The sequence below is a fragment of the Megalops cyprinoides genome, chromosome 1 (assembly GCF_013368585.1).
Source record: "Megalops cyprinoides isolate fMegCyp1 chromosome 1, fMegCyp1.pri, whole genome shotgun sequence".
Classification (NCBI taxonomy): Eukaryota; Metazoa; Chordata; class Actinopteri; order Elopiformes; family Megalopidae; genus Megalops; species Megalops cyprinoides.
The window spans coordinates 59,552,015-59,567,809 of NC_050583.1; the positions used below are offsets into that span (position 1 = coordinate 59,552,015).

The 15,795-nt window shown below is 38.6% G+C and overlaps 1 protein-coding gene across 3 annotated transcripts; it reads left to right on the forward strand.

The window, feature by feature from the left end:
* The first annotated feature begins 337 nt into the window (after window positions 1–337).
* On the forward strand, window positions 338–15,174 carry chuk (component of inhibitor of nuclear factor kappa B kinase complex). 3 transcript variants are annotated; one of them, XM_036541913.1, is made up of 22 exons: window positions 338–413; window positions 1,657–1,767; window positions 2,534–2,628; window positions 3,025–3,142; window positions 3,266–3,335; window positions 4,784–4,872; window positions 5,092–5,181; window positions 5,483–5,607; window positions 6,136–6,243; window positions 6,388–6,523; window positions 6,719–6,913; window positions 7,064–7,166; window positions 7,325–7,448; window positions 7,578–7,729; window positions 7,914–7,975; window positions 8,449–8,558; window positions 8,729–8,778; window positions 9,647–9,755; window positions 13,173–13,320; window positions 13,550–13,686; window positions 14,272–14,371; window positions 14,561–15,174. In XM_036541913.1, the coding sequence occupies exons 2-22, from the start codon at window positions 1,663–1,665 to the stop codon at window positions 14,618–14,620; spliced, it is 2,286 nt and encodes a 761-aa protein (XP_036397806.1). In that variant the 5' UTR covers window positions 338–413; window positions 1,657–1,662; the 3' UTR covers window positions 14,621–15,174. The 3 variants fall into 3 exon arrangements, with proteins under 3 accessions (XP_036397806.1, XP_036397797.1, XP_036397788.1); XM_036541904.1 differs by lacking the exon at window positions 338–413 and adding an exon at window positions 432–833; XM_036541895.1 differs by lacking the exon at window positions 338–413 and adding an exon at window positions 921–1,000.
* Window positions 15,175–15,795: the final 621 nt, after the last annotated feature.

Genomic DNA, 15,795 nt, shown 5'->3' on the forward strand with positions numbered 1-15,795 from the left:
TAATTAATATCCATCTATTGTTTAGTGCTTCCATTATTTTGTCAATCCCTTGTATATGTCAAAGGTCCAAAGAGTTTTCAGATTATATATATGGTGCATGTCAGATATAGATTATACATAGCATCAAAGTGTGCTTAAGATAACTGTATACAAGTTATCAATTTCATAAATGAACATAATTTTAACTTTCATCTAATTTTTCAAAAATATTATTTAATATTTTTAACTCGCAATAATTTTTTACAATCAGTGAGGTAGTCCTAAATGACCAATAAAATGATGTCGTCATTCGTCGTAGGTTGCCTTTACGCTTCATTTTCAATGCGTTGATCCAATTCTTTTTCAGCAACTCAGCGGGACGTGCTGCTGGGTAGTTACCTCAGTGACGCCACCTCTTGGGAAGTAACTACACTGTAAGTATGCAGCAGTTTTGTCAGACCATGTCTGACAGGAACAGCCCTGAGTAATGTGTCCTTTTTTTAACAGATAAAGCCAAGGCAGATAAAACAACTAGCACTGAGTCGCAGGCGATCTCAGTCGGGCACACTGTCACGTATGTTGTAATTGTTAAACTTGTTAGTTTTCTTCTGGACTATTTTGCACGGTGTTTAGACACATTAAAATTACATATTTAGCATAGCTGTAGAGAACGTGCTATCTCTCGAGCTAGCTACTGTACTGCACTGCTGCTAAGGTGAAGTAGCTCACAGGCCTAGTAGCAAGCTGTAAAAATGGATTTGGATGTCCCTGGAATTGAATGAACTGGCTTGCTGCAAAATATAGGTCGCTAGATGTCCATCATTCCTCTGAAGGAACGTATATAGTCAATCAAGGTAAGGGGCAGTATATATGCTCTTGAGAACGTTGAATTGAGATAGCGAACTCTGCTAATGACGTCACTTCAGGGAAAGTACATAGTATAGCAGTGTCAAGGAGCGTAGAACAGAAACAGTGGTATGGATATGTTTACAAAGATATAGGCGGATAACACCGACTTGCTGTGAGTTTTTGGTGCTTCCTTAGACCACAAATTAACTAGTATTTTAACTATTATCTACGCGCTTGTGTGTGTTATATTGGAGGGTTGTTTCTCCATTATACCAAGTTTGTTTACGTAGCTAGCTAGCTGGGTATTAGCTACTGCTTGCTGAAGTTCATAGGCCTAGAAGCTGGCTGGCGTAGCTAGCACTGTAACAGCAGCAATAACTAGAGTCAGAAAATGGATCTTAGTGTTTCTTGTGGTAATTGATTTATCGGAGTCTTTACGAGCTAACTAGATGTCGATATTTCTCCTGAGGAAAATAATATAACAGGCTAAGTCGGCAATCAAGGCCGGGAAGATCTCATGCTGAGCTTAGTAAGCTAACGTTCGCTAGCTAAATTTTCACTTTGAATGTTACCGGGAAGGGAGCTAGCCTGTTGTTTCTGAAGCTTTTAAAACCGAAAGGGGTGCAAGGATTTTCCTGGGATTTCCTGATTTTGTTAGCTTGATAGCCGAGTGGGAAGAGAGATAAAGTGTCCCCAGCCCAGCGAATTCTGTGCTTCACAGACTCAACTCTGAGCTTCAGCGGTCCTTTTAACGTATTTATACGGAATATATGTTTACTACAGAGATGTAACACGTGATTTTAAATTTACTCGTAAAATTTCTTTTAGCTCACGATGGAGAGACCCCCGTTTAGGCAGAATCAAGTATGTGGAGCCTGGGAAATGAAGGAGAGATTAGGAACCGGAGGGTTTGGCCATGTTTATTTGTATCAGCACATGGTAAGTACTGTCATGAAATAACTTTCTCTTGGAGAAAATAACGAAATACTTGGGTGTAGATCGGAGCCGTGAATTAAATAGGACAACATCATCATTGTTCTAGTATTCTGCTGTTGTGTTACATGCGAATAGAGGTTAGAGCCTTTGGGCTACAGAATGAGATGGCACAATTGCATCTTTGATGTAAATACGACAACCGGTTTTACATGACCAGTCTTACTGGCTATAAGTGGAAAAAGTATCCCCTGTATGAGTGCTAAAGATAAGTTCTAAACCCTGAAAAAGTTGTGTAGAACTTAAGAACAACTACTGCAGTACAGAAGTAGAATGTGTGAACTGTCCTCTGTTGATACAGTTTTACTGTATATATTTTTAAATAATACAAAATTAAGCCTTTCGTTCTAACTTCGTAGAACAAATAACGGTTGATCTGTAACTTCAGCCTCATTACAATAACATTGGTGTCATTTAGCAGACACCGTTATCCAAGGAAACCTACATAGGTTACAATTTTATCCATTTATATAGCAGGGTATTTACTGAGACAAGTGTGGGTTCGCTGCCTTGCCTAAAACTAACATCAGAGCCCCAAGAGTGAATCAAACGAGCTACCTTTCAGTTACAGGCCCTGCTCCTTTCCGCTAAATCACACTGCTGCCCTAGTCTCCTCCTTTACTTGTCGATTTGTCATGCAGAACTGCCAGTTTTTTGCTTTTTTGTAAATCACAGTTGTAATGAGTCTACCCCAACGCATGTTTTTTTGCAGGAAACATCAGAGAAAATTGCAGTGAAATTGTGCCGCCTGGAATTGAACCAAAAGAACAAAGACAGATGGAGCCGTGAAATCCAGATCATGAAAAAGTATGTCGGTAAAACTCATCGGGGGTTAATTTTCCCACTCATTTCCCCACAGCCCCCTGTGTTCATTTGCCCAGCTCAGCAGGTTTAGGTAGTCAAATGGACAAGAAGCCAAACTTGCAGGGCTGTAGTATAAAATTCAAGTTCAATATAAGAAGAATCAGTATGTACACATAAACCCCTTCTCTAGTGTCACAGGTATATGCATTTTCAGGGTGTAAATTTGTTTGTGCACCAAATATTTAGATTTTTATCTGTGGTTCCCTGTTGTCAAGTTGAGATTCATAGTGCTTGTATATTAGGGTCTTTATGATGCAAGTTAACGTGGACAGTTTTGTAATGGGCCCCACTGCTGCTGAATTGAATTGATGTATTTGTCTATTTTGATTCATTACACAGATTGAATCACATCAATGTGGTGACCGCAAGGGACGTACCTGAGGAAATGAAGCACATTGCGTTGAATGATCTCCCACTCCTGGCCATGGAGTACTGTTCAAAGGGTGACCTACGGAAGGTATGCGAATGTAGTTAGGTAGTATATGTAGCTGCCTCTCAGACAGCTGAAGTAAATGAATGTCCTTTTCATAGGGATTATACTCCCTTGCATCCTTTAATCCTTCAGTCTCTTTTTCTGTAGATTTTGAGCAAGCCAGAAAATTGCTGTGGACTGAAAGAAAGTGAAGTGCTGTCCTTGCTCAGTGATGTTGGTATGTATTTTAATATACAAACACATTACCAATAGAGTCTTTGGGGTTGATGGGCCACATGTATCGACGGTTCATACGCACTAAAATTGTGCTGAGCACTTTTCTACACATAAAACGATATTTATAAAAAGATACTTGCTGGGAAAACATGCATACCTCTGCGCATGGTCTCGAGGTGGCATATGCATAAAATTTGTAATTTGCAGATTGGCGACACCAAGAGGAACTAATGGTGATGCAAGTAAACGGGTTTTGTGTCAATCACTAATGAGTGTTATCGTGCCAGGCCCGGCACCAGGATGAAGTGACTGAGGGGGCAGTTAAAAATGGCGAGGGGGGGGGGGCAAATCTTTTTATGTAGTAAAACAGTAGGTTAGACTAGATGCAAACAATTTCCTACTTTACCTTTTCCATGTGTTTGTGCGTCATGGCCATAATATGAAATGGGAATCTTTGGGGCAGATTGCCAGGTTACCACCTAAAATTGGTCTGGTGGTAGGTTTAATGAAATTCATTGTTTTAACAATGCAATAGCCTCTGAAAGGTTAAATAACAACAACACAAAACTACTGTTTCAAAACCAAATGATACATTTATTTCACAGCAGTGGTGAAGCCAGTATTAAACCTGAGTGTCCTCGCACAATTTAGGGAATCGGAGCGCTCAGAACGTAGGTCTACAAGACGCAAAATAATAGAATTTATTATTTATTTATTTATTATTCTAATTTAATAGAACTTCTGTGTTGTTTCCAACAAGTATTCCAATGTTTCCAATATTATTGTTGTTTTTGCTATTTTTCTATAGGGTACATACATACGTATGTACATCATCTCTATCTCTGTGTCCGAATAATTTCTTTTCTTTCGTCCTGCCATTGATCCTCAACATCTGTCTCTGCATTTCACTCAGATTTACCTGCTATCTTTATATGCTAATTCGACTAATTAAAGGTGTGTCTCGGCCCATATAAGAACAATTGTGGGAGTGGACGTTCAGGCATACATGGTGTTTGATAACTCTAACGAAAAACTACACAAATCGTGGGATTCTGCGTACACATGTTCCTACGGCAAGTTGTTCACAAAGATTGATACATATGGCCCCACCTGTACTGGAAACAAAAATGCATGATCTGCTGTTGCATTCATATTTTCATCCATATGCATTAGGCCTACACATATGAAAGACAAGGAGTGTAAAGAGTGTAGGTGGTCCAAATGACTGACTGTATATACACAGAAACATTACCCAGATTAGGATCACTCAGTATATTTTTGCTAATATGTTTGTGAAACAAGCTTTCAGACTGCATACTCAGAATAGACATACATTGCTTTGGTAGAAGTGCAGAGTAATCGCAGAAGCCCTGATAATATTGTTGATGGCAGCGCTTTGTTGTATGATGGTGTTCAAGGTTGCAAGAGGTTTAATCCCTTGTGTTACAGGATCAGGCATCCAGTATTTACATGAAAACAAGATTATACACAGAGACCTGAAACCAGAAAACATAGTGCTACAAGACATGGAAGGAAAGGTAAATCTGTCAACTCGAGTGTTTGCAGAATTCGTCATGACAAAAATCCAGAGATGCAAAAATGTCAGAGTGCCAGTCTGACTGTTTTTAAAGTTACGTCCTAAAGCCTAATTGAATATATCTTAAAATATGTGTTCTTGGGTGATTGTCATTTTATCATAAATACAAAAATTTATGGCCTTCATTTATTCTGTATTTTCCTGTTATTTTCTCATGCAGTTAGTTCACAAAATAATAGATCTGGGCTATGCCAAAGACCTTGATCAGGGGAGCCTCTGCACATCCTTTGTGGGAACATTACAATACTTGGTGAGTACAGCTGCCATCTTTCGGCATGGTGAGTTATGTTGGTGCTGTCATATCTGTACATGACTGTTTTCCCTGTGAGTATGAGATGAGGGTCTTTTCATTCTCTTTTCTTCAATTTGTCATTACCTTTGAAAAAGAATTTAGGTAAGTGCTTATTTTTTTCCTCCTGTGAATGTTCAAGAGAAACTGCAAAGTACTACTGATTAACTGTGTTAGTAATCTCCTGTAGTCCAACCACACCTAACTGTCCTGTTTCGAAGAGACCAGCTCTGCTAACATGAATTCCCTTGGTTTGTTTCAGGCCCCTGAACTGTTTGAGAACAAGCCTTACACAGTGACTGTAGACTACTGGAGCTTTGGCACAATGATCTTTGAATGTAGCTGTGGGTTTCGTCCATTTTTGCACAATCTTCAGCCTGTGCAATGGTATGCTTCTGCTGTTTATCCTGATAACCATCCAAATGTCTGCTTTTGATACAGTATGCAGTATGTCACTGCAGGTTCACTCTGGGGGTGAATTTATTAAAATTAAAATATCTGAGTTAACATGTTTGTCGTTTGTTTTTTTTTGTTTTTTTATATAAGTTATGATGTTTTTCTGTATGGAATTCAAAACAACAGAAAGATACTTTGGTACATACCTGTGTGTCTAAATACACATTTAAACACTTCAACTAATATGCCTTGCAAAGTAATTTTATATAGTTTGGATGTACTGAAGATTGGGTATCGTTATCTCTTGTTTTAAATCAGTTCTTTTAAACCTGAATTGTGTCATCATGTTAAAACAGGTCTATGTTAGTACAAGTGACTGGCATTTTACAGGCAATGAAATAATCTGGTGGGGCCCAGTTATTAATAAAATGGCTGTAGTTGTTTAAACTTCTTTAACTGTAAGCTGTTGTATCTCTTTAATGATCCATTCACTTCAGCTGCCTTGAAATTGTTTTACAGGACAAACAAAGTGCGAAACAAAGGTCCAAAGGACATCATGGCTGTTGAAGAAATGAATGGCGAAGTGAGGTTTTCTACACACCTGCCCTACCCTAACAATCTTAGCAGGTCAGTGCAAATGCAGTGAGTCATAAAGAATTCACGCCCTCATTCAGAAATAAGACGCAATAAAAGGCGGTCTTTTCTCCGAGTTCATTTGGCATGTATTATACAAACCTGAGTCTGAGGCTAATCAGAGTTATGGTTGCGCAGAACATTGTTGGAGCCTCTGGAGATTTTGCTTCAACTGATGCTGAAATGGGACCCCGTTCAGAGAGGTGGAGCGGTACACCCGGACACCAAGCAACCCCAGTGCTTTGCAGTTCTGGAGCAGATATTAAGCATGAAGGTTAGCCTGACGGTTCATTCTCTTAACCAAAGTTACGCAGTCAGCAATTCGGCAACAAAGTCGGTTAATCTGATTGCACTGTGTTTTCCCCTCCAGTACTAACCCTCTTCATCACGTGTTTTTTATTCTGGGAATATATCTTGGATCTGTCGAACTAAAACAAGAATACTGTATCCAACTGTTCTTTAAATGAAGGTCGTGCACATATTGAACATGACCACCGCCCAGATACACTCCTTTCAACTGGCACCTGACGAGGGGCTCCACAGCCTTCAGCAGCGCATTGAGGCAGAGACAAAAATTGAACTTATGAACCAAGAGCTGCTACAAGAGACCGGTGTTATGCTGGACCCGAGAAAGCCTGCTGCCCAGTGTGTCCTGGATGGAGTTGTAAGATTCTTCTTTTTACAAGCGTATTTACCAGAGGAAGTTTATAATGCAGTCGGTTGTTGTCCTGGTGCTTCGTTACTAGTTACGTAAAGCCAATGAGGTGTGATTATAATGTGAAATATTTTTTGATTTATTTCCTTTGGCGCGCAGAGAGGCTGGGACAGTTATATCGTCTACTTGTTTGACAAGAGCCTGACAAAGTATTCAGGACCGTTCAGCGCCAGGCCACTTCCAGATAACGTCAACTTCATTGGTGAGTGTCGACTGTAGATGGTTAACTCCTTCCCCTCACGGCAATCCACGTTTCGACACACTTCTCGCATCTGTCCCAGGAAAACTTCAGCCTGGACACCCATCACACACTTCAGTCATTGTGTTTTAACCAATCCGCTTCATACATTTTTGTCATAGTTCGAGAAACCAAGACCCAGTTACCTCTGACGGCCCTGAAGAAAGTGTGGGGGGAAGCCGTGAGCTACATCTGCGGGCTGAAGGAGGACTACAGCCGCCTCTTCCAGGGTCAAAGGGCAGCCATGTACGTGTCCACTCTCCTGTTTGAGTCTGAAAATTAAGCAAAGGAAGAATTAAGAGTTTTGCTGGGAAGTGTGATCCATCTCTGATTCCATCCATAAGCTTTTGCTGTTTGTTTTTTCCCTGTTGTCAGGCTGAGTCTTCTTCGTTATAATACCAACCTAACCCGATACAAGAACCAGATGTTTGCTGCCTCCCAACAGTTAAAAGCCAAGCTCGATTTCTTCAAGAGCAGTATCCAGTATGACTTGGAGAAGTACAGTGATCAGATGCACTATGGGATATGTGAGTGATAGTTGTTACATTGTCTTGGTTCACGGTATGTTTGATGCTTTTAGAGATTTACCATCAAGGTTGTTTTATTTTGTGCAGCTTCTCATTTCTGTAGATTCTGATGTTTTATATTCCTTAAAACATCTGTTTTTCAGTGGCATATTTATGACAGGTTTGGTGTATTTTTATCTTGAAGCTTCTGAAAAGATGCTGAAAGCCTGGCAGGACAATGAAGAGAAAGCTGCTGCATTTGCGCAGGTATTGGTCTAACGAGAACATGAGGCTTATCTCCGAACATATTGCTGTAATGCTTGTGGAAGTTGCACTGAGGATATTAACTAAGTAGTTCTTTTTGTTCCTTTATTATTATACAAGCCATTGGTCTGACTAAGAATTATACGGGAGGTTTTGAAATGACATGCCATTGAAAATTGGACAAATCAGTCAAGATTTCTATAAACTATTAACTCTGTAGTTGTAGTTATGTATTAACTATAACATAGTCTATACAAACCATTTAACAGGATAATACGCATATACAGTTTTTATACAATATACAATGTAATTTATACATGCACAGTCATGAGGGAAGTGTAGACCAGGGTCTCTCTCCAGCATAAGCTTATTCACGAATCATGAAGGATTGAAGAAGCCCCAGAACTGAATACTGCAGGCAGCAGCTGAGCTCCCGTAATGGCACATCTTGATTGCTCTGTGTGTTTCTTTCACAGGTGGCAGAGGTGGGCCACTTGGATGAAGAGATCATGGCTCTCCACTCCGAGATCGTTGAGTTGCAGAGGAGCCCCTATGCGCGTCGCCAAGCGGATGTCATGGAGCAGCTGTGAGTGCAATGGACCCGAAGTGTACTCATTATCATTGCGCCTCATGTGGCACTATGTAAATAAGTCTTACGTTTACCTATTAAGGTTTGTTATTTTATTAGGGTAAGTGCACATTTGCTGTCCGTTAGCTAAAGTTGTCTCATTACTTTCTTTTTTGTTCTCTTTGCAGTGAGGAAAAGGCAATAGAGCTCTACAAACAGCTCAAGATCAAATGTAGAAGTAAGTATACATTTTTGTGCTAATCATACACATTGTGAATTTTCAGTGTTTGTGAGTGTCCTTTACTGAGATCGCTTTGCAATGTTGTGATTATTTTTTTTTTCTGAATTATATCTTTGGCATTTATAATTACATTTCCTTGGTTTCCCTTTTGTTCAGTATGTGACAGCTCGTTGTGATGGTTTAATAGAAAGAAATAGGGGAGTTTTAGGCTACTTTGGTATGTGCTGTCAAAGACAACGGGCCCTCACTGAAACATCTGTATTCCCAACGCACAGGTCATTTATTGAGATACATATTTTATTTCACCCAGCATCGCCACAGTATTGCCATTAAGATTAAGTATTGCCATTAAGATTTCTCACCCATCAAATCTATCACCACTTGTATCACCTTAAACAGGGGTGATGTGCACTGAAATAAAACTTATCTAAGGCATATAAATGGATCACGTGTTACTGATTGCATACTCTCAAGACTGTTGGCCGTCTGCAACGGCACTGCATGAAAATGGTTGTAAATAAAGCAAGTAGTGATTACATTGCTGCATGTTCTCTACATAATGGCTAATGTTTGGCATTGTTGCTGGTCTTAAATCATTTATTGTTATTATATCACTGACATAATATACAGTTTCATCGGATATATTACTGAGATCAGTGCTGGCCTCATTAAGTCAGTGTCCTTTCTGTCCATAAAACATTTTTTGTATATCACGTTTTACTAAGTTAAGAACAAGTAATGAGCTTCCTCCAGTTGCAGCCAGTGATCCCCATGTTCATCCCCAGGTTCGTCTGATGATGGCCTTATACAATTATTTGCTTTGCATGGAGGAATACTAGCAGTGTGGTTTTTTCCTTTCTCACAGTGCCTGAACCACAGCACGGTTATAGTGACAGTTCTGAAATGGTGAAGGCTATCCTGCAGACTGTCCAGAACCAAGACAGAGTTCTGAGGGACCTCTATGCACACCTAAGGTAAAGGAACCAGTCTTTATTCAATGCACAATGCTTTGAAAGTAAATGGTGACAACTGTTATGTGTAGCAGGAATGGTACTGTTAACATTTTTATATTTTCTGTCAATGCACATATTGCACAGAGGAAACTTAATATCATCTCTCTGAATTAATACAAATGTACAACTTTGCAAGCTGATCGGTTTCCTTCAAAAAAGTTCTTTTTTTTGGAAAGAGTATACTGAGTCCTGGGCAAAAACCTGTTAGTTAAGAATGATACATCTTTTGTTTGACAAAATAATTGCATATCAAGTAGGAAGGTAACTGTGCTGTACTTGGGCAGTGATGTGTTCTTAGGTTAAAGGACTATCATTAACATAAACACGTCCAACAACATTTCTGCCTCGTTGACTCCGGAAGTAACATGCACTGGTGACAGAAGTTTTTTATTTTACAAAACTTTGGTTGAAGTTGTTAATATAACAAAAAATAAGTGGGCTGCAATGCGTTCACAAGTGATTTCATTGCTGTTGACTAGGGCTGTGACGATAACTGCATCACCACAATACCGCGATCATGAGACGTCTACCGCGGGTTTGAGCTCATTACAGCATCACCGCAAATATTTATTTATTTATTTTAGGGCTGTCAACATTAATGCGTTAACGCTCGTTCACGATTAATCTGGAAACTTTAACGCGTTAATGTTTTAACGCAAATTAATCATATTATCAAGTTTGACCGCAACTTCCTTCCGTAATTCCAGCGCGGATATTTACCTGGCTGAATTACTGAAAGGCGTGGCAGACGCAGATGTGCTGAACGGCAAATTTCGTTTTAACCCTTTCGCATGCAATTTATTTGTCATGGTATGTAGCGTGTGTGTTACCTTATATGGTTCGTTATTTTTTCATTTGCATTATTGAGTTTCTTATAGATTTCAGTTAGCATTTGCTGTGTTTTTAGAGTTAAGTCGCTGTTTCCTCAAAGCTAAAATTAGCTAGAATTTCTCCAATCTAGTGTTCTAATTGCACCAGTTTTAGCATATGCGCTAAATGGCTAATCACCCCGGTGTGACCGTACGCGTGAAAGGGTTAAAACGAAATTTGCCGTTCAGCATATCTGCATAAAAATATTTGACTATATGCGCCACGAGCACTCCATCAGAACGTGCGTTCAGTGCAGCAGGCAATGTCGTTACACCCCTGCGGGCCTCCCTTAAACCAGACAAAGTGAACATGTTGGGTTTTCTTAGCACAAAACATGAAGACTGTAAAATAAAGAATGAGTACATTTCGATTTTTTTTGCAGCACTTTATGCAAGCAGTGATTGTAGTAGATAGCCTACCAACATCATGAATGTTCAATTATGTTGCGTGTTTAAAAACCATTAGCCTAATGTTCCCTTACCATCTTCTTATGTCATTTGATTTGAAAAATAATTCAAACTGTCCTAATGCGGCTACATATAGTCTACCTGTTCATGCTGCTTCAGACGCCATTATTGTATAGCCTACAGAATTATGTCAATTAAAATATAAAATATTAAAATGTTAAAATGTTTGTAAAATATTCGTAAGTTTATAATCACTTTCTAAGTTGCAATCAGCCTTCCCGAGAATTTTGCAGAAAAGTAAACAAGTTGTTCATGTGCAAACGTTATGGGTTGGCTTTTTTGTGTTGCACGGGGGTCTGAGGGCCCCCGCGCAACACAAAAAAGCTTTCTTTAAATTGTACCTTACAATTTAAAGAAATTGTAAGGTACTTTGTTTTGGTTGCTTGCTAACAAGCTGATAATGTAGAAAACGGTTTCTATTCTCATCAGTAATTTCTTTCAGTTTTAATAAGACATATAGTCTTGTTTTCCATGTGAACATAATATTGGCAAGCTAGCAAACCATCCTGGCTTGAGCAACATTTTTGGACTGGGAGAAAAACTAAAGACGACAGTAGAAAGCAAACTGGTTAGCTGTAAGCAGTGCCCTATATATTTTTTGGGGGAGTCACTTTCACTGTCATAATTTATTTGTGAGTCTCAAGATGAGCTTCTCATCTGTCACTACATGTCCTCTCTGTTTTGCACCTCAGGGTGCTAGACATCATGTTGGCTTACAGTGTGCTTTTGTGAGTCTCATAGTGTGCATTTACTTTTCAGAATGCTCACTCTACACGTGAATGCTCCTATTGGTAGTTTCATTGTGTCATTATAGGTCTGTATGTTGAGCTAACTAACCAAATCGGTTCATAAAAGTTTGACGAAGGCAGCAATGTTGCCACTGTTCCATGATAATTTCTTCAGGAAGTTCAGTTCTGATATGTCAATGGAGGAATGCAGGTTGAATTAAGCATCTGTCCGTTTTGAATGTCTGTGCAACTAGAACAAATGGAGGCAGACTGTACTTTTAAATGATGGATATACATTTGTTGGCTAGTGTGTCCTTGTAAATAGTATGTGTAATGTTTAATCATAATAAATGTACAACTGTTACTGCTGTATATCATATTAGCTTTGAACATTGCTAATATAAACAAGAAACATCCATTGTACAGCTAGAACTTTGATTAAAATACATTTGGATGGCTTGAAACTGATGATCACTATACAGTAGTAATTCTAAACTAACAACATGTGGTGCATTTACATCTAATTTGTTCATATTTCAGATGATCTGATGTGAATATGATCAAGTTGCTTTTCAGTAGTCACTTCTGCTTTTATTATCTCATCTTGCCAATGATATAATTTTGTGTTCCCCCTGCCCACATCAATTGTTTTGTTTTTGAGTAACAATACTTATGCAAATACAGAGTAAATAGACAATTATGAATCTACGCATTGCTTTGTCAGCTCACCCCAGCTTTTTAGGAACTATGTTGGCTAACTTGTATGTAGCATGTGTACCTTCTGGGTAAGTCAGTAACCAGCTATTTTACATGAATGAGATGGCTTCTTGTCACATCCAGATGTTGCACATAATGCTCATAATGAGCATAATTAGTTAATAGCTCATAATGCCTCATGATGCATACTAAAACATGACAGAACTAATTAAGAAAAAAATTAAAAGGCACGTACTTGCTCCTGCTCATGATGCAGTCCATAAGTCACAGGGTGTTAATTCGTAGCTTTATCCAAAGTTATATTTTTCATTTTCAATACCTAGACAAAGCCATATATGGAATGCTTGGAGTTTCAGTGTATTTGATACATTCTTGGCACAGGCATTTTTCTGTCAGACGGTGAGGCAGACCAAAAAAAACATTTGGCTCTTGCTAGTGCTTGTAATATATTTTATTTGAGCTTTTGCAAGTATGTTTGTGTAGTCTGTTAGTGTAGTTTTCCATTTAATCAAAAATATCTCTTATGCATAGTGACAGCTGGTTCCAGCTTTGCTCCTCCCATGCTGAATTTGTGCTTTGTGTTTCTCCCCCCACAGTAAAATCCTCATCAGCAAGCAGAAGATAATTGACCTGTTCCCTAGGATTGACAGAGCCCAGGAAAGCATCAAGGAAGCTGACAGCACAGTGGTGCAGATGCAGTTAAAAAGACAGAGAGAGTTTTGGCATTTGCTGAAAATTGCCTGTGTAAGTGACTTTTTTCTCCCTTCATTTTTTCCCTCAAGATTGACAAGATGCTAGCGAAACTACTGCATGAGAAGCAGGTAACAACTTAACAAAATTGCTGTAAACAAATTATACTGTATAATAGTTTTGATAACTAATCAATGTACTTAGAGGTAGAAGACTTTTTAATAGATCATTTTAATACTTTTAAAATGATCTACATTGATTTATGAATTGATTGTTCTTCCAGGCTCAGAATTCCACCCGGAACTCAATGACTGTGAGTCCAGAAGTATCAAACCCTCCACAGCTTGCAACCTGGACTCAGTCAGCACAACCAGTCAGTGCTCCAAATCCTCTGATGTCCTTACCTGGACCAAACGACAGGTAGGAATTACAACCTCCAGTGTAATTTATTCAGCAAGCACCCTTCTTTCAAAAAAAAAAAAAAAAAAAAAAAATTCACCCAAATTTGTGGTCATCGGTTGTATGAGGCTTGTCTCACTGGAGCAAGAACAAGGGAATGCAGTCCTCTCACCAATGCAACTATTTTTCACACAAGTCCTGTACTGCACCACAAAGGCCATTCAATGGATAGACGCATTTCGGTCATGTTATCTGAGCTACTCAGAGTCGCCAAAGCAAGTTGTAGGGTGCGGAGGGTGGTGCAATGAAGGAACCCTGACTGACCAAACCATCCCTGTCGCATTAGAAGGAGATCAATTTGTTTTGATTTGCAGCTGGTGGTAGATGAGCTGGGCTTGAATCTGGACTGCAGGTCTCAGCCTGCGTTTCGAATGCCTGTTTGAGCCACTCAGGAGTCTCAGTGAGAACATTTTAAACAAAGACATAACACCCCATAATTTTCTGTAGGGTTTCTGTACAATATTAATCGGTGTGGACTGTATACATTTCATTTAATGGCTTTGATTTTTTTTTCCTCATGGACCTGTTTGCTTTTTTTTTCCCCAGTGACGCTGTGCCTCGCTTACTGGAAGAGAATCAGAAGTACCTGAACCAGCTGACCAGTTTAATACAACAAACCACTGAAAAGCAATCAGAAAGTATTGTGGTGAGTCTGTATTGTCAAAACCATAAATTGACATCAACCTGTAGGATTTTAGCATATTCACTTCAGTCAAAGTGTACATCAGAAACCATCTTACTAGTGTTTGTAACAATGCCACAGTGGCCATGATGTATCAACTATTCATTTATGTTTTTAAATGGGTGCCTTAATTATGCTTTCTCCTTTTTTTAGGATCAAGATTGGAGCTGGACTAAATATGAGTCTTTGTCTGTGAAATTACAAAATTTATAGCTAGCTGGCCTACATCGTTTTGGCCCATTCATCTGGTAACACTAAGAGAATTTGCTGTAAAGCCTTGTTACCAACATTTGCCGAATGCTTTCATACAGAATAACCAATACCTACCAACGTCTTGTTCTGTTGTTCTACAGTTTTTTCTGGTGACACACAGTCCCATGCAGTTTGTTCAGTATGTACATAATAAATTGCATCGTTCACAGTTACTTTACCAAGTTGAACTGTCAGTAATGCAATGTTACATGTGGACTGACTCATTTGCTGTTATAGGTGTATTTTGATTCACTGAACTATGAAGGACAATATGAATACATATCCTGTGTAATTGTTTCTGCCATTTTCTTATTCTAGTAAAAAGTTCTACTCTTTCCCTTTCAGAAATCTTTAAATAGTAGATGTCATCATACATACTGTGAGGCAAATCCTTCGATTATGTAAAAAGTTACGTAAAGGATATTAACCATCAACTGCACTTTACTGGCTCAAATGAATTCCTTCATAAATTTAATGTAAAGCTTACCCAAGAATTGAAGTCTGTGTCTTTCAGTCTGTGAGGATTCAGATTTTATTTCCTGCAGAGATTGAATCTTGTGTCATTTAAGGTTTGGTCAACAAGTAGTCAAAAGTAGTTTTGTATTTCTTGAATCCTCCTTCATATTTTATTTGTACATAATGTACAAATGAATTCTGTCGAAATAATGTACAAACAGATTTTACAAATGTTATTATAGTAGGCTATTTATTCATTATTTTATTGATTCTCACTTCATGTTAGAATTCAATCAACGGCATACGTACTATACACACTTAGAATAACATTGCAGTATGCAGTGGTCTGAACTGATGATTAATGTGGTTGTGCATGCTGAAATAATTTGCCTTGGGTCATTAAAACATCTTCCAGTTGTCACTGGATTCTAGAAAAATAACTGTGTACATGTATGTTGATTTCATTATAAGTGATTAAACATTAAAAAGAGAAATATTTTAAAGGATGCTGATGCTGACTGCAGTGAACTCTGGTAGAACTCAGTTCATTCTTCCCATATATTACAGATACAAAGTGATTATATTTTTCTGTATATTTTACTTGTGTGTTTTTTGTGTCTACCTGTTTAAAATTGTTTAACGAGACAGTATCTGATAGGTTTGCAGTTTCATGCACACTT

Bases quoted from the DNA above. Each gene is read 5' to 3' on its own strand.
- chuk (XM_036541913.1), top strand. From the start codon at position 1,663: ATGGAGAGACCCCCGTTTAGGCAGAATCAAGTATGTGGAGCCTGGGAA. The intron at 3,336-4,783 runs GTATGTATTTTA...CTTGTGTTACAG, and splicing joins GTCCTTGCTCAGTGATGTTG to GATCAGGCATCCAGTATTTA. The intron at 8,779-9,646 runs GTAAGTATACAT...CCTTTCTCACAG, and splicing joins GCTCAAGATCAAATGTAGAA to TGCCTGAACCACAGCACGGT.